We start from the raw sequence: 25,894 nt of genomic DNA, 5'->3' as shown, positions 1-25,894 counted from the left end.
CTACCATAGCTCGCTGGATTAAGGAGGTAGTCATGGCCACATATGTGGATGCTGAAAAGCCATTGCCTGCTCAGATTAAAGCTCATTCCACTAGGGCTCAGGCAGTGCCGTGGGCAGAGGTTAGATTGTCTCACATCGACATTTTCCGAGTTGCAATGTGGTTGACCTTACATATGTTTTCCAGGTTTTATAGTCTAGATGTGCAGGTCCAGGAGCTCACAGCTTTTGCACAGTCAGTGTTGACTGGACCGCGGGCACCCTCCCACCCTGTTTGGAGTAGCTTTGGTACATCACACTGGTCCTGAGTCCATCTGTCTAATGCTAGGAAATGTAGAAATTACCTGGTAATTTTGTTTTCCTTAGTGTAGACAGATGGAATCAACTTCCTGCCCTCGGCTGTCACATAAGTGTGCCAGTAGTCCTCCTGTGGGGCTTTGGATCCCAAGGGATTACTGGTTAGTGTTCATCCAGTCTCTAGATTGGGGTTCCTAGATTCTTTTTTTTTTTTTTTTTTTTTTTTTTTTTGTAAATTGTATTTTATTGCAAGATATAATAAAGAACAATACAATGAAACCAAGTTGTAATCAACAATTTTTTAGCCCCATACAGATTCTATATCGAAAGGTCCCAACATATTGCTGATAAGCTCTTATTTCTTACACAAAACAATCTTATTTCCATCTCTCCCACCCACCCCATCCAAAAGGGTAAGGTGGTCTAGAACCTTAAATATAGTGCTTCACCAATGGTATTCAAACTGCATGCGGTGATATGCCTACATACTCGAAGGAATCATGAGAGTATCAAGAGGCTCCAATTGTTTGGTTCAGTTTGCTTTTTCTTTACCCAAGAAATGAAGGGACCCCAGAACTTTTGATAGCTAGGCATATTATGGTTCTTCAGCACAGTGAGTCAATATAGGGCACAGGTCCTCTCCAGGTGAGAGATAACTGACTCTCTAGAAGGAATCACATTAGATTTCCAGTTGGCAGCTAATTCACATCGTGTCGTTACAAGCAAATTAATCCATTTTATAATTGTATCAGCATGATTCTCAACAGGTAGATTAATACTCATTCAGGTATGCCAGATACTGTCTGTAACATAATTTCCTGAATGACTGTAAACATTTCCCAAAAATTGAGTAATTTTGGGGCTCTCCCACCACATATGAAAAACAGGTACCCCGCTGCCCGCACTCTTTCCAACATAGATCTTCTCGCCTAGGATATGCCTTGTGAATCCTGACTGGAGAAATATACCAGCACAATAGCACTTTGACTATTCTCAGACATTCGGGCAGAAAGAGAGCCCTTCTTGGTATGATAGAATATATTATCCCATTGTTCCTCTGTCAAGGTGCAGTTTAGGTCCTTCTCCCATGCTATAACAAATGCTGGTTTAACCACCTGATCTGTATTAAAATATTTGTAAAAACAAGAGATCGGGCCCTTCATTCTATCTGCGTGATCGCACCAATGCTCAAATTGTGTCCTGCCCAGAGATAAATCCGTTTCCACCCTTTCCGCAACCATAAAATGGCCGATTTGAAGATAGGAGAATATATCTAACGGGAACAGGTGGAAACCTATCCTTTAAAGTAGAGAAGGCTAGAAAAGTCCCAGATTCCCAGAGCTGGCCCAGCCAATATAGCCCCTTCCCCGCCCAGGAAGAAAAGGAGCACTGCTGCTCGCTGGGAAGGATAGATTGTGCTGTATGGCTGAGTTAAAGTATCTCTGGTGGCCTACCAGCCTAACACACCATTGTTGCCACAATCTCAAAGATGTTGATGTAGCTGGTGGCAAATTAGTTATAGGGTGCCAAGTCTCCCTTGGTTGCTATAGTAATGCCAACAAAGGCATTTTGCCAACCAAGGCCTGCTCCAAAGTTACCCAGGGTTTCTGTTCCCCCCTTCTACTCCAATCAAGATGGGCTCTTTGATGGGGTGCCACATAATACCAATCTAATTGAGTCCTGTACATTATATTCCTGGTGACTCTAAGGGACCTCCTCTGCCAGATAAATGCAAAAAATCATTGTTGCCACTGTTTTAACATAGCTGGAGATAGATAGATAGATAGGAAGGGATTGAAATAAGTAAGATATTCTTGGAAGGACATTCATCTTAATAGATGCTATTCTACCCAGCCAAGAAAGGGTCAGCCCCTACCAAATGCCTAAATCAAAAAAGATTTTATTAAGAAGGGGTTTGTAGTTAAAATTGAATAAATCGTCAATGTTGTTGCTAATATGAACCCCTAAATATTTGATCTTTTATGAGGCCGACTTAAAGGGAAAAGCAGCTTTTTGCCGAGAGATATCGCCCTCTGGGGTTGAAATATTTACCAGCTCTGACTGGTCTAGATTTAGTTTAAATCCAGATACTTTTCTAATCTCTTGCAGACATTCCTCTGCCTCTGTCAACGAGGATCCTGGAGAGGTTAAGGTAAACAAGATATTGTCCCCAAAAAGGGACATTTTATAATCGACTCCACCTACAGCCATCCCTTTTATTGTGGAAGAATTACAAACCCGCATAGCAATGGGTTCTAAAAATAAAGCAAAGGGGAAAGGGGTCATCCCTGACGAGTTCCTTGTTGGATCTCAAAAGGGTCTGAGTAGAAACCATTAACCTTGACCCTTGCTGTTGGAGAGAAAAGGGCCAAAATTCATCTTCTCTAGAGTGTGGAATAAGAAGGGCCAATGTACAAGATCAAAAGCTTTCTCAGCGTCCACAGACAAGAGGACCGTTGGTATTTTTTCTTTCTTCACCCACCAAATAAGGTCCATGATTTTCTGCACATTATCGGTGGCCATCCTGCCGGGAATAAATTCTGCCGGATCAGGGTGCACTAAACGGGCCATAACTCTATTCATATGGTTAGCCAGGATTTTTGCCAATAATTTGAGATCCACATTAATTAAGAAAATAGGGCGATAGGGCCCACATAGGGTCAAGTCATGCCCAAGTTTTCCCAAAATAGAACTGCCCACCAGTTTTAAAAAATGCCCAAATTGCCCTTGTTCGATGTCGATCACCGACACTCATGACGAGTGTGTACTATGGTTGGACGCAGGACATAGTGTTACTGCTTATCCTCAATGTGCCGAAATGACGGCTAAAGGCAGACGGGCCCGTCTGTAAAAAAAAAAAAAAAAAAATGGAAAGCCTATTCAAAATTCGGTTACTTACGTCGACCTCAACATCGATGCAGTCGTCACCGGCAGGAGCAGCTAAAAAGGTGGTCATTAAAAGCTGACAGATTCTTGAAGGAAGCGGTGACTACCCATCTCCGACTCCATCAGGGTCATCGATTAAATCGACCTCGGTGCACGAGAAAAAAAGTACCAAGCACAGACAGAAACATCGACACCGGCATCAACGATCTTCCACACCCGATGCCAGCTCGCTTCCAGGGTGACTTTGATAGCCATCGAGCTGCCATCGAAGAGGACTAGGGTAGAGGAGCCATCTGCGCCCTCGATACCTCAAAGTCCAAAGCAATCCCCACCGGTATTGGTGCCGGGTACTGTGCCACCACAGGGACCTGTAGAAGAGCCAGTTCTGCCTTCTCTGCCACCCCCTATAGCTGCTCTGTCTTCATCAGCTATAAGGGAGGAACTGGATGGATTTATTCGCCAGGCAGTCATCGAGGCTCTTCGAGATCTCCATCCACTGGTGCTGGAGCCATCGGTTCTCACAGCATTGCTCTCAAGACTCAATATCTTGATCGATGCCCTGCCGATGCAACCTGCGCCATCGAAGCCAAAGGCACTGACCAAACATCCAAAACCAATACCAATTCCTAGTTCTTCGGATGATGAAGCCTCAGACTCTGAGTCACCAATGCCTGAGCCAATACCAGGACCATCAGGTCTTTCTGAACCGAATCGCCCGACTATTCCATCGGTGCCATTAATTCCACCTCCATCGTGCCACTGAAGTCTCAGCCAAAACCATCAATGCCTTTACATCCTTCGATGCCTTTTCTCATCCCTCCTTCCACTCCTCAACATCATACCTTATCAGATTCCTGGGAGGATGTGGATACTGATTCTTCTTCTGAAGATATATTATCAGACCCATCTCCACAAGAGAAAAGGAGAAAGTCACCGCCTGAGGACCTCTCCTTCTCCAACTTCGTAAAGGAAATGTCAGATACAATTCCTTTTCAGTTATTAACAGAAGAAGACACAAGACACATGACTGTTATGGTTTTGAGGTGTTTGGTGGATTCTTAGGTGCTGCAGTGATGGCCACTCCCACGGGGAGGAGCCCCGCGGGGAACTGCAGAACCAGGCTAGACTCAGATGCACAAACACAGAGAGAGTTTTTATTGTACAGCTTTTAGAGTTCACCAGAGGTGGAAGTAGTGAGTAGATTCCTGCAGCAGCAGTCTTGGGTCCTCGGCTGAGGAGACCCATCCCACAATGGTGGTATAGGGAGCTCCGATGCAGATTTCCAATGAGGAGCTGTAGGTGAGACAGACTGGTAGATGTTAGATTCCCAGCAGGTAGAAGGTAATGGTAGCAGGCACCAAGGTAGACAACTCAGGCCCTCGAGGAACGACTACCTGGATACTGGATAGGCACCTGGAAAGAAGCATAGGGCCCCCGAGGAGCGGGTACCCAAGTTAGTATAACCCCAGAGGGTAGAGAGAGCTCCAGCAGCAGCAAGAAGCGGCAGAGCAGCTTAGACCGGACGTGTCCAATTCTTGCTAACTCAAAGTCAGTCAGCAAATGGGCAGGCTAAATACCCGGATGTTGTGACGTCACTCGAGGGCGACGCCCCCGAGGTTCGCGCCAACGTTGGAATAAAGATGTAGGTAGCACACGCACACTAGGAGGTGAATATTGGCGGAATGCCTTGCCATAGCCGTTCCGGGGACGCCGGGGAGTGCGGCAAGCAGACGCAACGGTCGCCATTTTCCTGAGGCTGGTGGAGAAAGCGAATATTGAGGTTGAGGCATGTGGGACGAAGCCGTCTGAGTCCGGACGCAACAAGGACTTTGGATGTCCTCCAGTTTGTAGATGCCCCCAAGGAGGTAGTTGCCATTCCAGTGCATGAAGTCCTAGTTGTCCTTCAACATAGACTGTGGGAACATCCCTGTTCTATTCTACCGTGAACAGGCGAACTGATGCCACATATTTGGTGCAGCATATACCTGGTTTTCAAAAACCTCAACTCCCACATCAATCTGTTGTGGTGGAGTCTGCACAAAAAAGATAAAAAAGAATCCGTCCACATTCATCCACACCTCCTGGCAAGGAGCAAAAATTTCTGGATAATTTGGGACGTAAGGCTCCATGCTTGTATCAAGGATTGCCTCATACCAATTATACATGACGCAATACCAACGAAATTTATGGAAGCAGATGCAAGAATTGTCAGAATCTCTTCCACAGCAACATCAAGATACCTTCGATTCCATCATTCATAAAGGTCTGGAAGCAGGTAAGCATGAAGTGCGTGCGGCCTACGACTGTTTCGAGACATCCTGCAGAATGGCAGTGACAGGTATTAGTACCAGAAGATGGGCATGGCTGAAGGCATCTGACCTCAGGCCTGAGGTCCAGGAAAAATTGGCAGACCTTCCTTGCACTGGTGACAACCTTTTTGGAGAAAAGGTGCAAGATGCTGTTGCGCAGCTAAAAGATCATAATGAAACTCTGCGCCAACTCTCATTATTACTGCAGAAACTCCATCTTCTGCAAGATACCCATCCAGAAAACTTACAAGAAAACCATTTTATAGACCATGTAGGTATTATCTACCAGCACCTCGTGGTAGAACAACAAGGCCAACCCAAAGAGGTCATCCCAGGCAACCAAAGGCATCCAGACCTCAGCCTCCCCCTCACATAGGCCAAATATCTGGGTTTTGAAAAACTCCCAGAGAACAGAAGCCTCTCCAGAAACTCCAATCTAAATCTACTCGTCGGAGGCAGAGTCTTTTTTTCTACCCAATTGGACAACCATCACCACAGATCAATGGGTACTATCCATTATAACACAAGGTTACCATTTGGATTTTCTCACAGTACCCAGAGATTCCCCACCAAACCCCCTCTGGGTACACAAAGGTCATACCACTCTTCTAGAAACAGAATTATTCACCCTACTGAGAGCCAGGGCCGTGGAACCAGTTCCCCCAATTCAGCAGGGCAGAGGATTCTACTCCCACTATTTTCTCATTCCAAAGAAAACAGGAGGACTACTTCCCATCTTAGACCTCCAAAATCTCAACAAATGTCTACGAAAAGAAAAATTCAGGATGGTGTTCTTAGGCACCATGCTTCCCCTTCTTCAAGCAGGAGATTGGCTCTGTTCTCTGGATATTCAAGACGCTTACGCTCACATTCCAATATTCCCACTTCATCGCAAGTACCTGCGTTTCCTAGTGGGTCATCAACACTTTCAATACCGGGTTCTGCCATTCAGACTTGCATCGGCACCCCGTGTATTTACAAAGTGCCTAGCTGTGGTGGTGGCATACATGTTTTTCCTTATCTGGACGACTGGCTCATCCAGAACCAGTCGCAACAAGGAGTTCTCGACTCTCTCCAGATTACAATCAATCTGCTTCACTCGCTGGGATTTCTGATCAACTACCAAAAATCCCCACCTCATACCATCTCATCTTCTACAGTTCATCGGAGCAGAGTTGAACACCACCGTTGCAAAAGCCTTCCAACCCAAAGACTGCGCAGACACGCTCTTCCAACTGGCAACTTCTCTGCGCACAAAGAAAACAGCTACAGCCCATCAGTTCCTAATTCTGCTGGGCCACATGGTTTCCACGGTTCACATCACCCCTATGGCCAGATTAGCCATGAGAATGACGCAATGAACTTTGAGATCACAGTGGGTTCAAGCCACTCAACCTCTATCGTCTCCAAATAAATTAACCTGCCAGTTACGTTCATCTCTCTTCTGGTGGACGAACACAAACAACTTGTTAACAGGCCTACTGTTCCAGCAACCAGTTCCACAAGTGACCTTAATTACACATGCATCCACCTTGGGTTGGGGAGCACATATAGAAAATCTTCAGACTCAAGATACTTTGACAAAACTCGAAGCAACATTTCAAATCAACTTCCTGGAACTTCGAGCTATACATTATGCTCTCTATGCATTCAAGGACTGTCTTTCATACAAGACTGTTCTCATACAAACCGACAACACAGTTGCCATGTGGTACCTGAACAAACAAGGAGGCATGGGCTCTGATCTCCTCTGCCAAGAAGCCGCGCAGATTTGGGACTGGGCCCTGTCACATTCCATATTTCTCCGAACAACTTATCTAGCAGGCATACTCAACGTAGTTGCGGATCGGCTCAGTCGTCAGTTCCATCCCCACGAGTGGTCCCTGGATCCTGCAATAGCCAACAAACTGTTCCAACTCTGGGGTCAACTAACAGTAGACCTCTTTGCATCCGAACTGAATCACAAAGTGAACAGATTCTGCTTCCTACACAAGCAGAGAAACCAGTTATTCATGAATGCTTTTGCTCGCCCCTGGACTTCAGGCCTCCTATACGCATATCCCTCGATACTGCTAATAGCCAAAACTCTAATGAAGCTACAACAGGAAAAGGGATCAATGATACTCATAGCCCGTATTGGCCTCAACCTCTTGATAAGTGTTTTCTGCTGGTATTCAGAAAGCACCTTCAGACAGCTTTATGATCTAAAAGGCAAATTTATTGATAGCAATACAAAGACAATATAGACAATTTAGAAAGAGGAACAAGGAAAGAGGAAGTCGTTGTTTCTCTGGAGACGCAGGTCAGTGGCAACTGGGCATCAGGCTTGCTTCTCAGCTCTGGACTGCTCGGGTTGAGACTTTTAAACTTTTTTCATTGTCCAATAGAAATACATTGATGCACATCCTGGGTGTATTAATTTCTTCTAATATCCAATTATGAACGTAGCTTTATTGTCCAATCAGGCACCGTCTCTGGGGTGTTGCCTTCTTCCGGCAATGAGCTTTGCCAAAGCACATGGTGGTGAAATATGTTGCCAGCAGAATCAGGAAATACACATTCAGGCTTAAGGCCTATGTACATTCCCCCCTTGAATCGTTGGGAAACGATTCACCAATGAAAGGCTGAGATTGTATTTCCTGGATTGAAATGGTCATAGCATCAATTTAGTATGACCCACCTTTTGGACTGTTAAAAATGGCTTCCATATTCTTTATGGTGTTGAATCATTCTTTTTATACAACTCACACTCACAATCACAATCACAATTGTTCGGGCATACTCAGTTTGTACTTTGTTTTATTGGCATTCAATCTCATATTCATTCTTCATTCAGGTAATGTTCTGGCCTTCTTCCAGTTGATCCAAGATTCTGTAATGTGTTCCTATTAGCAGCATATAAATCAATTAATCCACTTAATTATTGATTATTGATTGTCAATGAATGGTTACAATGGTTGAAGCAATAATCCATCATTCTACTCAGGGTTAATGCCACTGTCTTAGGTTGCCCAGGGTACGCAATCCTAATGATTTGCTACCTGGTGCTTACCCGTCATCGTTAAGCATAACAGCCTGAGGAAGTAACATTGCTGCTGATAAATGAAAGGCTTCCTTTAATATGGTATAGGAGTTCATAGTTGTCTTCACAGTAATGCAGGATGATGTCTTAGGCCATTAAAATAACAAACTTCACTCATTCTCACAATTAACCATTGCAAACTCATTTAGAAATGTAAGCCACTTTAAACTGTGTTTCCCATCAATTAAACCAAATTATATGGAAATGCAATCTTTTCCCTTGGAAAATCTCATTAATTAGTTTCAGAAGGAGATTAGCTTCAGAAGGAGATGTTCATCATTAGACGTTGTCTAACTGCGGTGACTTGAGAGTAACTTGAGAGTATTTGAGACATAGCAGAAGCAATAGTTAGAATTAATTAATAAAAGCAAAACCATGCTTGGGAGTACTATTGCTTATGTCTTGGCCTACCATGCATTTGAACATTTTGGGAATATAAACAAATGCTTCAAATCTAAATTAGAAGTAGGATGTCGAAGGAGACATCAATATGGATGAGGGATAAGAAATCTCTGTAACCAATGGGATGGTATCTGCAAACTCTACTAAATGTGATGTTTAAGAATAGGGGAATCAAATAAATGTCATAATTCTGTCTTCAATCACCAAGAATAACTATATAAACATTTGGGACTACATTAAACCTTTAAACTTACTAAACATACTTGAATTGAAGAGGACATACTTGTCTGCACAGCCTATTCACATGAGCTGCCTAAGAACGGTGTGAAGGCTGAAATGACAAACTATGTTGCGGCACACTGCGCCGGTCTTTCACTGACACGCAGATGTCTGAACAAGTCTGGACTAAAAAGGGCAGAGTATATCAACTGGAGATGAATATAACGTGGAAAGCAATAATGAAATCATAGATGGTAAGTCAAACCAGTTATCTATGGGACCTAGGGATGAATGATCATCTTAATTAATCATATAATGGATATGAGAGAACTGGGAATAGCAGCAAAACTTTAGTATTTTAAATTAATGTGGTGTGTAACATGTTGGTGTATGTAGATGTATGTAGATATCCAAATCATGGCATTTGCAAAATGGCATATGGGCTTGGAGTATATGGCAATCAATTATCATTTAACATTTGACAAAACATAGTGTGGTGTAATGCATAACAGCTAGTCTTTGTGTAAAGAGATGACAATAATTGAAAATGGATCTAATCTGATCAGGGCAATAAGATTCACACAATCATGAGAACTGCATTAATGTAGAGTACAACAACCTAAAGGCAAAATATAATCAAGCAAGAGTAATAAAGTTCAATGATGAGTGGAAGATGAATTCTGTGTTAAGGCTGAGACTTCCATAGAAGGGATGGGAAGAATGGAGTAAGTCCCATAAATGTCGTTTTTCACGCTTTCAGTGAGATGTATCAACTTTTCATTCATCACGGCCTAATGAGGATATGTGCTTCTTTAATAGTTTCAGATACCTAATATGGTAAAGTAGCATAAAAGCAAATTAAGCATTTAAAGAAAAGTAATCTGTGGTAAGCTAAACCACAAATAACACGTATTTCAGACATGACATTAAACATATGTCACACTGGACTGACATACACTCATTCATCCAACAAATGTACATTCCTTGTCTTCATCACAGAGGACGAACAACAGATAACATATAATTTGAGCTCAAAATTCATATCAAAAAATGTATCAAAGGAAAGTGAATTAAAAATCAAAAATTCAAAAATGTGTATGAAAAATAAAAGTTCAGAATTCTGTCAAAAAGGTAGAAGTCCTATCCAAAAGGTAGAAGTCCTTGAAGACCTGAAAAGTAAATACTAGCATACAATTGAAATATCAAATTAACAAATATTGTACATATAGATTTCCAACCAATAATATTAAATAAATTTAATCAATAATGTTCTGAGCTTATAGTCAATGTATCATATCAAATAATTAAAATAATTAGAACTCAAATATCAAATAACTAATACTTAAATATGCTACATTTTAAACTAGAAACTATTTCTCCTTTTTTTTTCTCTTTCTTCCGTTCGTAGCACAGCTAGTGCTGGCAGAACAGATAAGCTGTACTCTGCAGGTTTGCAAGAGACAACTTCCCTTTTTTTTTGTTAAGATACAGTTTGACTCTTTAGTTAAAATGTCCTTTCAAATTCATAATTCTCCTCTCAGAATCATAATTCAGCAGCTCAGACTCTAAATTCTAACACTAGTATATGTTCTTGTCAGTACTCAAGTTCAGTATTAAAGGAATGTGAAGTCAGTAACGTAATAAAGAATCAGTATGTAAAGTTGAGAGCAAAGGGGATTTATTTTGGTGGGAGGTGTATCTCGCTCCCCCCCTTGATCCCTCTTTTACCACAAATGTACAGTTCAAAGCAGAAAGGAAATAACATGTTGTAAGAGGAAGGTATCGCATGCGCTTGGTGAACACCTTAATAAAAATACATTCACATTGAAAAGAGGAACTTACACTTAAAACTTAAAACTATATGGTACCGTTTAAAAATTAACTTACTTATACTAAACATGCTTACACTAAAATATACCTGCAAATGGTAACACAAATAAATCTTAATAGCTTGAACAATAAGACCAGCAAATACATTAACATGGGAAGCCTAGCAACCTGTTATATCTGTCCACAAGCTTATTACTTTTAGAGCGTTAAACATCTGTGATGGCACTACAAAAGTTCTCAATCAGATAACAACTGACTGACCACATGCATCTGATCCCAGTGCACGGCTGCTGTCTTCTGTAGTAGGGACAGCACGTAATTAGTCAGACAAAGTCTATAGAGACATATCTATTTTTGGATTTTATATACCGGAGGATTTTATATACCGGGGGTTCCTGTATGCAATGCGTGTCACTCCGGCTTACGTGACAGACATCGGGAAGGCTGGCAAGGATTTACTAGTCTTGTGTACACAAATATCCTAGGTAAGCAAATTCTTATTTTAGCTTCTTTGTCCTGAAATGAATATTGCAGTAAAGCAAGCAATAGCTATAAAAGTAAGGCTCAGAATAGGGAGATCATCCTAAAGGATGGTCGTACTAAATGTGGTTCCATTTAAAACTGTGTTTCATATTAGGTTCACACTGTGTTCTGTCCAAGCTTCACTAAGGTGGCAATGTAAGGTCCTACATACGCTGATACCTTCTCTGATAGGTGTGAACTCACTTTATCTGGGGACATGCACTCTAAAAGCTCAGGTTTCCTGTAACGGAATACAAGGGCCCATGAAAGGCACTTCTTCCAGATGTTTTCTGCTTGCCCCATTACTTGGCGTAATCTGGTTTGAAACAGGCCATTATATTGTCTCACCAAATCATTTATTTCACGCCGACACTGTTTTTGTTTATTATACCACTGTGATGTCAGTAGTGAAGCTACCTGGCCCAAGGTCATGCATCTGGTCATGCATTTGGAGGCATGGTTACGGCTTCCAGCACTCCGAACAGTGTTCAGTGCAATTGCAATCAGGGATCCTTCTAGAGGACAGACTCTCTTCTGTGGGCTTAAGGCAAGTGTCCATCCATGAAATGAATCAACCCAAATAGTGACATAGAAAAATGAATGATCTAATTTAGCAATTTTGGCTGCTGGAGGACCAGCGGCAGCTGAAGCTACAGTGACTAGTTCAATTTCCTCACTACTTTCTGTATCCTCATCGCTATCTGCAATCAAATTAGGCATAGGTCGGAGACAGGGAATGGGTGACAGGTCAAAAGGTTCAGGAATTGGTGGCAGTTCAGGAATCTCAGAAGGTGGTGATAATACTGGAGGTGGCGGTGTAGGAGGAGGTGAAGGAGGAGGAGAGGGAAGAGGTGTGGGAGGAGATGGTGGACGGGGGGGTGATAAATCTTCTGGCACAAGAATAGTACTCAGTGCAGAATCTACTGGCATTCCAGTGTCTGCTGAATTGTGCATATCTACAATTGCTGGGCTTTCTACTGGGTCTACTAACCACATGCCGTATTCCTCAAATGCAGGAACAGCATCTTCAAAAAGGTCATCTTCAATCTCAACTGTACTGAGTTGGGGTGTGCTTGTGGGAACTGTGGGACTTACTTGGGGTTCTCCTTCCCTTTCTGAAGATACAGCAGGATCTGTATGTAAATTACCCACTGCAGTCACTGTTTCTTCAGGCTCTAAACAATCACGAACATATAGTGAATCATATGGGGGTGGTGACACCTCTCCGTCACCAGTAATAGCTGCTAAATATGTTCCTGTCATAACGAACCATCTGGACACTTGTATATGGTCCGCTAGCCTCTTATTGTCCTTTGCCCTTGGCTTGCTATACCTGTTCTTAAAATAGGCTATTAGCTGTATGAGCGTGGACGGGTCAAAGGAGCCCCCTACTGGCCATTCTAGGGAACTATCCCTTGCTGCCCACGCAACCCACTTAGAGTGGCATTTGCGAATTAATTTCTCATTGGGCTTATGCAGAGCAATGACTCTGCTCAGGGGACATGACGGACAGACCTCCCCTGCTATCTTGGGACCTCTTAATATTGCAGACCAAAACTTCGACATAATTATTTAAAAATGATTTTCGTGTAGCCACTCTCTTATGAGAAAGAGTGGTTCAACCTTACCTTAATTGTAGTTTTCACCGTACCGTGAATTCACGCTTCCGGTGTGCTGTACTTCTTCAAACACGAAGGTATTCACAGCGGGACAGGGAGAGATAGCCTGCAGACAGGGGTACTGAAGACCTATCTACTCCTTTCCGTTCGACTGGTTACCGGTTCCTACTTAAATTACTTGGGCTCCAGTGCGTTACCGCCGAAACAACCGGGATAGGGCCAAAAGGCAGCGTCAAGTCTGCCAATTGTTTTCGAACTTATTAGTACACTAACGGAAAAACCTATGACTCACTCGTATAAGACAAGTTTTTACTTACCTTTCCAGACAGCTCCACGTATGTTTGCCCGTGGAATGCTTGATCTGAAGGCTTCTTTTTTCTGCGGCACGTAATCCCGCTTCGGAATCCACCTGACTAGTTTCTACTCCGTCCCGGCACGTATCCCGGCAAAAGCCCGGAGCCCCAGGTGGTTATGTCGCAGTATTCAACTTGGGCTTATTGATTGGTACTGTACAAGATCTGCCAGATAGCAGTGCGCGCCAAGGTCTAGGAGATAATAAAAGTTACTGAGCAGTTTTTTTTTCTTTTCTTTGAGAGTAAGACTTACTTCCTCAAAGTGGTTGCTGAAGTGCTTCAGGTCTCAAAAATCTCAAAGTAGATTCAGGATGCTTCAGGGCGGTTTTCCACTCCCGATCAATGGCACCCTCACTTCCTTCGATGCTGGCAATGAGGTATCCCTGAAGGTGTGCTAGCCCGCGATACCCGCATCAGGCGTTAGGCTTTCTTTTCCGTTTTCCGGCTCGAAGGACCATATGTTTTCTGCTGGTATTCAGAAAGCACCTTCAGACAGCTTTATGATCTAAAAGGCAAATTTATTGATAGCAATACAAAGACAATATAGACAATTTAGAAAGAGGAACAAGGAAAGAGGAAGTCGTTGTTTCTCTGGAGACGCAGGTCAGTGGCAACTGGGCATCAGGCTTGCTTCTCAGCTCTGGACTGCTCGGGTTGAGACTTTTAAACTTTTTTCATTGTCCAATAGAAATACATTGATGCACATCCTGGGTGTATTAATTTCTTCTAATATCCAATTATGAACGTAGCTTTATTGTCCAATCAGGCACCGTCTCTGGGGTGTTGCCTTCTTCCGGCAATGAGCTTTGCCAAAGCACATGGTGGTGAAATATGTTGCCAGCAGAATCAGGAAATACACATTCAGGCTTAAGGCCTATGTACATAAGGGAACCAATTCGCCTGGGCACAGCACCAACTCTCATAATTCAGGACCAGGGCAGGTTGCGCTATCCCAACCTTCAAACCCTGTCCCTCACAGCATGGATGTTGAAATCTTAATCCTCCAACCACTTAATCTTTCAACTAATGTCTCTCAAGTGCTGGTAGCTTCAAAAAACCTTCCACACGAAAATCCTATCGGTGTAAGTGGAAAAGATTCACCACATGGTGCACACAGAAAGGTCTTAACCCTTTTTCCTGTCCCATATCATCTTTATTAGACTATCTCTGGCACCTTTCAGACTCTGGTCTCCAGACTATGTTAGTCAGGGTACATCTGAGTGCTATCTCAGCTTACCACAAAGGCATAGGGGATGCTCTGATATCAGTACAACCCCTTGTCAGTAGGTTTATGAGAGGTTTAATTCACCTAAAACCTCCGCTACGGCCACCAGTCACAGAATGGGACCTTAATGTAGTACTAACAAGGCTCATGCATTCTCCCTTTGAGCCCATACATTCCTGTGATATTAAATTTCTTACATGGAAAGTTCTCTTCCAAGTAGCTGTAACATCTACTAGAAGAGATAGTGAGCTACAAGCACTTGTCACTTACTCACCCTACACCAGGTTCCTCCATGACCGAGTGGTCCTACGCACTCACCCTAAATTCCTTCCCGAGGTGATTACTGACTTCCACTTGAATCAGTCTATAGCCTTGCCAACATTCTTCCCAAGACCTCACTGTCACCAAGGTGAAAGCGTTCTTCACACTTTAGACTGTAAACATGCACTTACATATTACCTAGACCGCACTGCAGTCCATAGGAACCGACGAGAGAGGGAGCAATTTTAGATCTAATTCTCAGTGGAGCTCAGGTCTTGGTGAGAGAGGTAACGGTGGTGGGGCCGCTTGGCAATAGTGATCATAATATGAACAAATTTGATTTAATGACTGGAAGAGGAACAGTGTGCAAATCCAAGGCTCTCGTGCTAAACTTTCAAAAGGGAAACTTTGATAAAATGAGAAAAATTGTTAGAAAAAAACTGAAAGGAGCAGCTACAAAAGTAAAAAAATGTCCAAGAGGCGTGGTCATTGTTAAAAAATACCATTCTAGAAGCACAGTCCAGATGTATTCCACACATTAAGAAAGGTGGAAAGAAGGCAAAACGATTACCGGCATGGTTAAAAGGGGAGGTGAAAGAAGCTATTTTAGCCAAAAGTTCTTCATTCAAAAATTGGAAGAAGGATCCAACAGAAGAAAATAGGATAAAGCATAAAATTGGCAAGTTAAATGTAAGACATTGATAAGACAGGCTAAGAGAGAATTTGAAAAGAAGTTGGCTGTAGAGGCAAAAACTCACAGTAAAAACTTTTTAAAATATATCCGAAGCAGAAAGCCTGTGAGGGAGTCAGTTGGACCGTTAGATGATCGAGGGGTTAAAGGGGCATTTAGAGAAGATAAGGCCATCGCGGAAAGATTAAATGATTTCTTTGCTTCAGTGTTTACTGAAGAGGATGTTGGGGAGGTACCCGTAATGGAGAGGGTTTTCATGGGTAATGATTCAGATGGACTGAATCAAATCACGGTGAACCTAGAAGATGTGGTAGGCCTGACTGACAAACTGAAGAGTAGTAAATCACCCGGACCGGATGGTATACACCCCAGAGTTCTGAAGGAACTAAAAAATGAAATTTCAGACCTATTAGTAAAAATTTGTAACATAAAGAAACAGTGAGGACTGCATCCTGCTGTCCTGGGATAACACCTGTTACAGGTAAGCAACTCTGCTTTCCTCGCTTGCCAGAGGACAAGAAACCAGTTTCCTAGACTTCTCAGGCAAGTGGCTGCTCTCAAGACTACTGGCGTTTTTGGTCTTATAGGGGAAGATCTTCCCAGAGAGTCTGTCCCTTTCACAGATCTCAGTCCTTTCACCACCGAAGGCCTGGAAAGGAAGTGGGCTCTGGAATTGGAGCCCCTTAATTTTCGCAATGAAGATTTGCAGGTTCACCTGTTGGAGCAGGAGATCAGTGGACATCTATCTCTTGTGGGTCAAGCTTACTTTGGATCAATGGTTCCTCAAAGTGTTTGAGTCAGATATGCTCTGGAATTTCTTTGCAGTCCTCCGGATGTCTTTATGACATCTCCATGCAATTGTCCTCAGAGTGTAGCAATAGAAGCTACATTACAAAGGCTGTTTGACTTGAAAGCGGTGATTCCCATTGCCGAATAATAGCAAAATTCGAGCTTTTATTCCATTTATTTTGTCATGCCCAAGAAAGAAGGGTCTTTCCGACCCACACTGGATTTCAAGGGCATAAACCATCATTTACTAGTCATGCATTTCAGGATGGAAACGGTGCATTGTGGCATAATGGCAGCACAAGCAGGAGAGACTACCTCACATCTCTGGATCTGATGGAGCCATGTCTGCATATTCCCATTCCTCTGGAACTTTAATTGGTCCTTCGGTTTGCCATTCTGAATAGTCAATACCAGTTTCAGGCCTTGCCATTCAGGCTGGCCATGGCACCCAGGACCTTTTACAAGGTCATGGTGGTGGTAGCGGCAGCCCTATGCAAAGACGGAATTCTAGTTCACCCCATCTGGATGACTGGTTGATTTGGGCAAAGAGCTTGAAAGAGAGTTTTCGCGATTCTTGTAGAGTGGTTTGTTGCTACAGGACCTAGGCTAAGTGGTGAATCTGGCCAAGAGCAATTTGCAGCCATCTCAGACTCTGGAATGTATCTGAATTTATGGTTAGCCTTTTCAGGGCAAACATTTCAGTGTGATTCCTGCTTTTTGATGAAGACTGGTAAGTGGCTTTTCTAGCCCCTTAGTTTAGTGCATATGTTACTACTTTTGTCTGAGCTCAGTGTTCCCATTAGGTTGGAAGCATGAGTGGTTGATTGTTAATGAAAATGTTCAAATATAATCTGTTTGTTCACAGTTTCTTTTCCAGAGAATACTGGCAGGCTAATGTCAGGGCGGGACTATATATCCATGATGTTAACTTTTGCTCCGTCTCCCTCTGTTGGCAGAGGTGCATAACCCACTGGTGGGGATTGACCTGCCCTCATTAGAGGAAAGCAAATTATCAGGTAAGTAGTAATTTCTTCTTCAAAAACAGCTGATAAACAGAACATGATTCAATAATTAAACTCAAATATTTGTAAAAAGTTCTGAAAAGCCAATAAAATATTTCATAACTGACACATCAAACACCCAACAGTTAAAACTAAGAATAAAAAAAAATACTTCTCTTTATACCTGTTGTCTTTTTTTATTTCAAATCACTTTATCCTTTTTCACTCATACACTCCCTCTCTCTCCTTCACTTACATAAACACACTTTCTCCTACACAGGCTGTCAGGCATGTCCTCGCTCGCTCTCACACAAAATCTTTCTCAAGCTTACAGGCTTTCACATACTGTCTCTCCACATACAGTCACACAGGCATACAGGATCTCTCACTCGCACTCTTACACTCTCTCACACACAGGCTCTCTCTTAAATGACAGGAATCGAGTGGCACCTTATAGACTAACCAGTTTATTAAAGCATGAGCTTTCGAGGATAGAGTCCACTTCGTCAGATGCATGAAACAAAAATGACAGGAATCAAGTGGCACCTTAGAGACTGTCCCTCTGAAGGCTCTTACTCTCACTCACACACTTAGGATCTCCCCCTCTTTCTCAGATCGTGGCCATGCTGCTCTTCAGGCATGCCAGGCCTCTCTTCCAGCTGTGGTGGAATGAGCTCTGCTGTGGCCATGCTGGGTTTCTTTTCTGCCTCTCTCACACCCTTTCTTTTCCTTCTTTCTGATTCATGGATCTCCTTGCCTTCCTCCTTTTTTCCTCTGCCCCTTCTCTCTCTCCTACTTTCTTCTCATTCGTGCCCTCTGCCCTAACTTACCCTGTTTCACTCATCACCTCCCCCTCTCTCTTCTCCCTTTACACCTCCCCTTCCCTAACCCTTCTTCCTTCCCTCCCTTCTTTTTCATTTACCCCCTCCCCTCTCATATACTCAGCTCTATCTTTTTCCCTTGACTCCACCTCACTCACCTTTCCTTTTCCTTCATTCTTGCTTCTTTCTCTTCTCTTGCCTTGCCTTACCTCCTTTTTCCCCTCCAGTGTTTTTTACTTTCTGCCTGTGGGATGTAGAAATTCCAAGGCCATCTGCACTGCTGCTGTAGGGCTCATCTTGCAGCCCATGGGGAGTGGGAAACCCCATGGGCACATCGTTTTACGGTACCACGGTGGTTCTTACATCATTTAACACTTGTCTGGTGGCAAGGTGAGCCAGCTGCTGCAGGAGTATTTTAGAAACATAGAAACGACAGCAGAAAAAGACCAAATTGTCCATCCAGTCTGCCCAGCAAGCTTATGGTAGTATCTGCCACGCCATACAAGTCATGGAGTAAATAATAAGCATGGGTTAACCTACAGGGCGCGGCAGATACTACCATAAGCTTACTGGGCAGACTGGATGGATCATTTGGCCCTTTTCTGCCGTCATTTTTATGTTTATCAGTTTTTCAGACTAAAAGTCAGGTCCTTTGTTTATTGCTATCTGAGTCCAATTCCCCATTATCTCTTGCTGTTGACGCAGAGAGCAACGCTGAAGTTGCATTAAAATTGTTGGGACCAATGATTATAAAAAAATTTAATTTGGTGCAAAGTGTGTTTAGTGTGTATAGAAGTTATGTTTGTATAATAGATCTGGAGGTTGATGTTATATTTATTTCTACTCTTTGGTGCATATTGTTATGTTCTACAATTAAAACTTCTCCTCTTTTGATGGAGAATTTGCTTGGCAGATTGTGCACTGTTAGTTTTAATCTGCTGTTCATAGTTTCAAAGTGCAGTGATTGAGTGGCTATACTTTCATAAATGAAAAGAAAATTTTTAATTTTCTTTTAACAGAAAAAACTTCCAGTGGTACAGTCTCCTCCTCCACCTTCTCCTATCAACTCCTCTGATGGAGACCACAGCAAAACACAAGCACTTAAAGATGGTGGTGGCATTGTGGCTGCTACCATAACAGTGATATCTACAGGTAAATAAGCTGCTGAAATATGTGATATTTCTTTCACTGCGGTATTTTACATTGTATAACCAAACTGTGCATTGCTCTGAGTTATAAATTCTGTTTTGAGCAACCATCCTTGTATCAGCCATATTAGAAAAGATGCATTAGTTTTATATTTAACCAACTTTTATCCCAAATCCTAACTTTATCAGTTTTTTTGTTTCTTGCTTAGAAATTCTTTTTCTTGATCTAGTAGAGCCTAAATATTAACAGATATTTCATAGCACATTTGATTTTTTTTCAGTTTGTGTTTATGTAAACAAGCATGGAAACTCTGGGCCTCACCTAGATAAGAAGAAGGTACTGCAACTTCCAGATCACTTTGGACCAGGCCCTGTAAATGTGGTGCTTCAGCAGGCTGTGCAGGCCTGTGTAGACTGTGCTTATCATTCCAAAACTGTGTTTGGCTTCCTCAAATCTGGGCATCATGGTGGAGAAGTGATAACCGGTACATAGTTTTTATTATAGTAATTCTTCAATCACTAATTTTAGAGGAGACAGGAAGATAGCCCTTTTGATAATGCATATTTGATTATAATGATGGAATTGTGAGGGCACTTATTAAAAGCCATTTACCTGCATAAACCAGCAGACTGAAAATTGCCTGCCCTCCTTGCAGGTAAAAGATTTTACATAACGTATGTATGTTTCCTGCACTGAGCGGAGACATTCCTGTGGGTAGGGTTAGGGTAGGGACTACTACAATGCATGTAGTTTAACACTTTCAAAGTTGTGTGCGTCCTTTGGAAAGGAAAAAAGTAAGCGCAAATCTGTCAGTATATTTTTTCCTAGGCAGTTTCAAAGGGAAATGCACATACTTTCCCGTTGAGAGCTGGTGCATAGTCTCCCGGTTAAGGTTCCCAGAGACTTTGCAACTACCCATGGTATTTGAAAATTGACTCATTTATGACTATAATAGGTTGTTGGGCAATTTTTTATATTTTTTCCTGGCAGTGTCCTACTTTTGCTTCCATCTCATAAACTGGTCTCTCTTAGTCTACAGAACCAGGGCCCTTCAATTGAAACTATGGGGTTGTTTCCCCATGTTATAAATCCTCTGTCCCATCATGCCAACCTAGCCATTTTTCCCCAGCTCCTTCCAGAACGCATTATATGTGATCCCAGATTATGGCCAATAGATATCACCATTGAGTAATGACTGAGACACCCCCTCCCCAGGTCTATTAACAGCAATTTTACAAATTCTGAATTACATATTCAGCATATTTTTTGTCCTCATGCCCATTGTGAAGTGATACTTCTCTTCCCTGTCTGACTTGATAGAGTTCTTGCCTTCTCTTTGGAGAAAGTGAATGCTTTTAGAAAGTCCATTCAGATTTGTGTTTTTTTTTTTAGCCTGAACAAGTCTGTGGGAAATCCCATAATTCAGTCTTGTAAATCTGTTTTGGAGACTTATTTATACTATAAAGTTCACTGTACATTCCACATGCATTGTACCTTCTATCCCGATATTTTATTTCTGGACCATCCCGGTGGTTCCATGGCTGCGCTGTGTGGTCATGTAGAGGATCTGGTTTTGATGCCTTGTTCAGGTCTTCCTTCCCTGGCCTTGCTGGGGCTGAAGAAGCTGGAAGGAATCAGAGTACATACATATACTGGCTTCTTGAGGGAGCTGTGGTCAGTGGTCCCTGGTCAAGAACTATCATTTCAGTGGCTGGCTTTGGTAGCAGGTTCTAAAATAGGTAGGGAACCCCATATATTTTCAAATGAATGTTCTGTGATGCTGTAGCACAGTAGAGATTGTATCTTATTGGCCTGGAAGCCCAAAATAAGCAGAATGAATTTTTGGGGCAAAAAAAGTAAAATATAAAATAAGTGTTTCATGTTTTATCTGAATTTGACAGTTTTCAGTCTGCTCTTTTGGCTTCTAGCTCAGTCGAAAGTTGGACTGGGATCCAGTGTCAGCCTTCTATCACAAATACCTGGGGATTTTTTGACTTATTTTATATGCTCTCCCAGCTCACATAGCCCAGCAACAATCTTTGGCTGGGGGCCATACCATCTGGAGACCTATAATTATGCACCCCAAATCTGGCTACTAGGTATCTCCATTGCCTTTTAAACTAGGACTGATTTCCCCACTGGGACTGTGAACATTGCCTTCACAACATCCCCAGCCAGCCCAGGGAGTAGAAAACCTGAGCCAGAAATCAAACCCAGGTCTTTCCACATGGCAGTGCTGTTCACTGCTACCAAGGCTTATGGCTGGCTCCCTTAGTTCTACACTTTTCTATAATAAATGGTGGAAGTAACTACATAGGATGTGATTTCCTCTTGACTTAAATTGTGACTGGAATAGGTGTCAATAATTTTGCTTTATTCATTGCTGTGTGAATTATTTTTAAAAGTTGTGGATAGTATTGTTACTAGGCAAAACATTAATGGTTTCTCTGCTTTGCATCTGTGTGAAAAAAAGAAAAAACTCAGATGGGATCCTATATCTTTCTTCCCCTCCCTCCTCACTCATTATTCTTAGCTTTATTTACAGAAATTTGTAGTCTTGCCTTGTTACCAGCACTCCTGTTCAAGTCAAACTGCAACACATACAATCAACAATGAATCATAAAATATATATTGGTAGGCCGGTATATTTGAATCCCTGTTTACAAGGGTCATTCTGTCAAGCAAAAAGGGGGGGGGGAGGTGTAGAGTAGGAGATCTTATGATTGCTATTTGTTATTTCTGCTGCTTTGGTTTGTTGGACATACATATTGCAAATAAAAAATAGATTTACAAGTATTAAAAAAAAAAAAAAATATATATATATATATATTAAAACAGTAAAATAACTAAAACATTTCTTGAAATAAATGGGTCTTAAAGTTTTCTAAAATGCTTGTATGTGAAATAATGCAACTCTGTGTTAAAATGCTGGAGTTTAACATTATGCTTTTATTTTTTAGCCTCCTTTGATGGAGAGAAACATGCTGTCAATCTTCCTCCTGTAAGCAGTGCATCATTTGTCCTGCGATTTCTGGAAAAACTCTGCCACAGTTTACAATGTGATAATCTCTTTAGCAGCCAGCCTTTCAGCCCTTATCTGGGGAGAGCACATAGCCCCATGGAATATGATAGAAATAAATCAGGTAATGTCAAACATCATAGATTATCTAGTTCTAATGTCATACTTGTAGTTGACCATATATGTGTTTCTATAAACCAGTTGAGAATTCTATCAAAACTGTAACTTTTATCATTACATTGGTCTAAAAAGAGTATGGTTAGTTGTCAGTTTTCCGCTTTAAAAATCTGGTAAGGAACAGAACCCTATTGTTAAGAAAAATATTTTTTTAAACTGCACAGGCTATTAAGTATGTGCCATTATTTCATTGCTAGCAATCAGCAAGAATCAATTTCAAGTGTTGTTAAAAAAAAAACAATCATCTTCGTTTGATGTGCAGAATAAATACTATAAAGGGTTTGTGCAATAAAGTTTAGCATGCACATTAACATATTGTATGTATTGTTTAGTAAAACTAAACTGCATTTAAATGGAAAAATGTCATTTTTAAATAAGGTTTCAGCTTGTGATGATAAATAGTGCAGTATGGTTTCCTCCAAAAGCTATTTAATGAACATTCACAAAGGCCTAAAATTTACATCTACCTCAGACCAGGTGCTAGCTTTTTAGCATGCACATTCTTGAAAGGTCTCAGCTACTTACAATCATAAAGGCACAGTGGTTTTGCTATCTCTAATAAAGGGCCAAACCTCAAGTAACTAGTAGATGGTATAGTTGTGGTAATTATTGCAGTTCTTGATGGCCTTTTGGCTTTTGGAGTGCATACTTTTCTTTCATATCACTTCTTATGATGATTGTATATTCAAGCATAAGGTTTGAGCTATGTGCTGAAGATAGTCTTTTCTTAGTGATGTGTAATGACTATTGCCAAAACAAGAAGATTAAACTTAACTTTTCTCTTCTCACAGGACAAGCAGGATGGTAGTCCTCACATATGGGTGACATCATCAGGATGGAGCCCAATCACGGAAAACGTCTGTCAAAGTTACCAGAACTTTGACTGGCCCCTGCTGGGCATGCCCAGCATGCACTAACCCTGCAGCCAGCAGAGGTCCCCCTTCAGTCTTCTTTTTTCCACGCAGCAGTAGCCTCGCGGTTTAGGAGCTCTGAAGAGATTCCTGACAGGAATTTTCCTCACGGAGTTAATTAAAATTAGATTGCCCCACAGGGGTCCCTCCTCTAACTTTTCTTAGGCCACGGTACTCCGGTAAGTTTTTCCCCGTTTTTCGTCGATTACCATCGAGTTTGGCCCTCGCGGCCTACTGGCCGTCGACCGTACCACGGCTCGATTTTTTCTATGGCCATGGCGTTGGGGTTTCGTCAGTGCCCGGACTGTACTCGCACCATGTCTATCACAGACCCTCATGGAGTCTGTGTAATGTGTTTAGGCCGTGAGCATGATGTCCCGACTTGCACCAAATGTGCCCTCATGACACCAAAAGGTCGCAAAGCCAGAATGGAGAAGATGGGACCCTTTTTCTGTGCTCACACCCCGACGCCGTCCATTGCATCGATGTCATCGGAACCAGCACCGTCGAAGTCGCACCAGCATCGACAACCGTCCGGTGACCGCCCGCCATCGACGTCTTCACGGCCATCGACTCCCGTTTCTCCCTCTCAAGATCGAGGGGATCGTAAGGAGAAACATCGGCATCGTAAGTCTCGGACCGTCGAGGGAGCGAAATCATCGACCTCGCCACCGTCCGAGCCACCATCGAAGAAGCCCCGTCCAGGAATGGCACCGACCACTCACCCGATCGGGGTTTGGGAGTCGCGATTCCGCCTGTAAAGGTGGTCCCTCCGACTGTGCCTCAGCCTCCCTCTTCCATCACGGAGCCGGGGCTGATTGCCCCAGGTCTCCGGGAAGAACTGGACCGGCTGGTCCAGGAGGCCATCGACAAGGCGATGCAACGACTCCAGGTTCCACCGGCACAGAGAGTGGAACCGGTCACCGACCCGATTCCAGCAGCGCTGGCAACGCTGCTATCCCGGATGGAGGCACTCATGACTGCCCTTCCACCGGTGATTCCTGGGTCTCCGATGGCTCCGGTGCGCTTCCCGATGACAGCTTCATCGGGAGGAGAAACACCGTTCCGCATTTCTCCTTTGGGGGTATTGCCTCAGCCATCGATGCCGTGTCGTCCCTCGCCACCGATTCATTCATCAGGGGCAATACGCACATCGGCGCCTTCGATGCCAGCACCGATACCCCCCAGGGCGTCCACGATGTCCCCGGTGATTCCTTTGATTTTCTCGGAGCCTCAGCTGGGCTCTTCGGGTATCCAACCCCCTTCTCGTCCTACAGGTCAGCCTGCTGATCCTTATGACACCTGGGGTGATGATACTTCCACAGACACCGATGACTTACCTTCACCTCCCTCTCCTACTAAAAGTAGAAAGCGTTCTCCTCCAGAGGACCTCTCTTTCATTAATTTTATGAAGGAAATGTCGGAATTGGTCCCTTTTCAGCTTCAGACGGAGCAAGATGATAGGCAGCAGATGATGGAGCTTCTCCAGTTCCTGGATGCCCCTAAAGTGATCACTTCTATTCCCATTCATCAAGTTCTTCTTGACCTCCTCAAAAAGAACTGGGAAAACCCTGGATCCATTGCCCCAGTACACAGAAAGGCTGACACTACCTATCTAGTACAGTCAGCCCCTGGCTTTCAAAAATCTCAGCTCGACCACCACTCAGTTGTGGTAGAATCAGCTCAAAAGAAAGCAAAAAGGACGAAGCCTCACTCCTCTACCCCTCCTGTCAAGGAACACAAATTCCTAGACAATATTGGTCGACGAGTGTTCCAAGGGGCCATGCTCATCTCCAGAATTGCTTCTTACCAGCTGTACATGACCCAGTACAACAGGGTCATTTTCAAGCAAATACAGGACTTCTCTGAAACCCTGCCTGACCACTTCCAAGAACATCTTCAAATCCTTGTCAACAAGGGGTTTGAGGCAGGAAAGCATGAGATAAGAACAGCTTATGATATCTTCGACACCTCCACTAGAGTGTCTGCAACTGCCATTTCGGCAAGACACTGGGCCTGGCTCAAGTCTTCTGACCTTTGCCCAGAATTACAAGACAGGCTATCTGACCTGCCCTGTATAGGAGATAACCTGTTCGGTGAACAGATTCAGTAAATAGTGGCTGAATTAAAGGACCATCATGAGACCCTCAAGCAGCTCTCATCGATACCTTCTGACTTCCCTTCTAGACAGCCCCTCAGGAAGGACTCTAAGAAGTCATTCTTCTGCCCAAGGAAGTACTATCTTCCACCAACAAGGTCCCGAGTTACGAGGCCTTATCAAAAATCTCAGCCGGGGCCTGCTTCAGGTTTTTGACTTTCCCTTGGAGAGCAGCA

General features: G+C 42.9%; 1 protein-coding gene across 10 annotated transcripts in view; it reads left to right on the top strand.

The window, feature by feature from the left end:
* SCML2 (Scm polycomb group protein like 2) overlaps nucleotides 1–25,894 on the top strand; it is a 282,901-nt gene that overhangs the window by 201,741 nt on the left and 55,266 nt on the right. For all 10 annotated transcript variants that reach the window (XM_029603334.1, XM_029603332.1, XM_029603329.1 and 7 more), the window contains 3 exons: nucleotides 19,324–19,456; nucleotides 19,734–19,937; nucleotides 22,414–22,596. In XM_029603334.1, the coding sequence (XP_029459194.1) occupies nucleotides 19,324–19,456; nucleotides 19,734–19,937; nucleotides 22,414–22,596 (520 nt within the window). The remainder of the gene's footprint in view (nucleotides 1–19,323; nucleotides 19,457–19,733; nucleotides 19,938–22,413; nucleotides 22,597–25,894) is intronic.

The sequence above is a fragment of the Rhinatrema bivittatum genome, chromosome 5 (assembly GCF_901001135.1).
Source record: "Rhinatrema bivittatum chromosome 5, aRhiBiv1.1, whole genome shotgun sequence".
Classification (NCBI taxonomy): Eukaryota; Metazoa; Chordata; class Amphibia; order Gymnophiona; family Rhinatrematidae; genus Rhinatrema; species Rhinatrema bivittatum.
The sequence above is the reverse complement of the archived record's forward strand: the minus strand, read 5'-3'. Positions and strand labels throughout refer to the sequence as shown.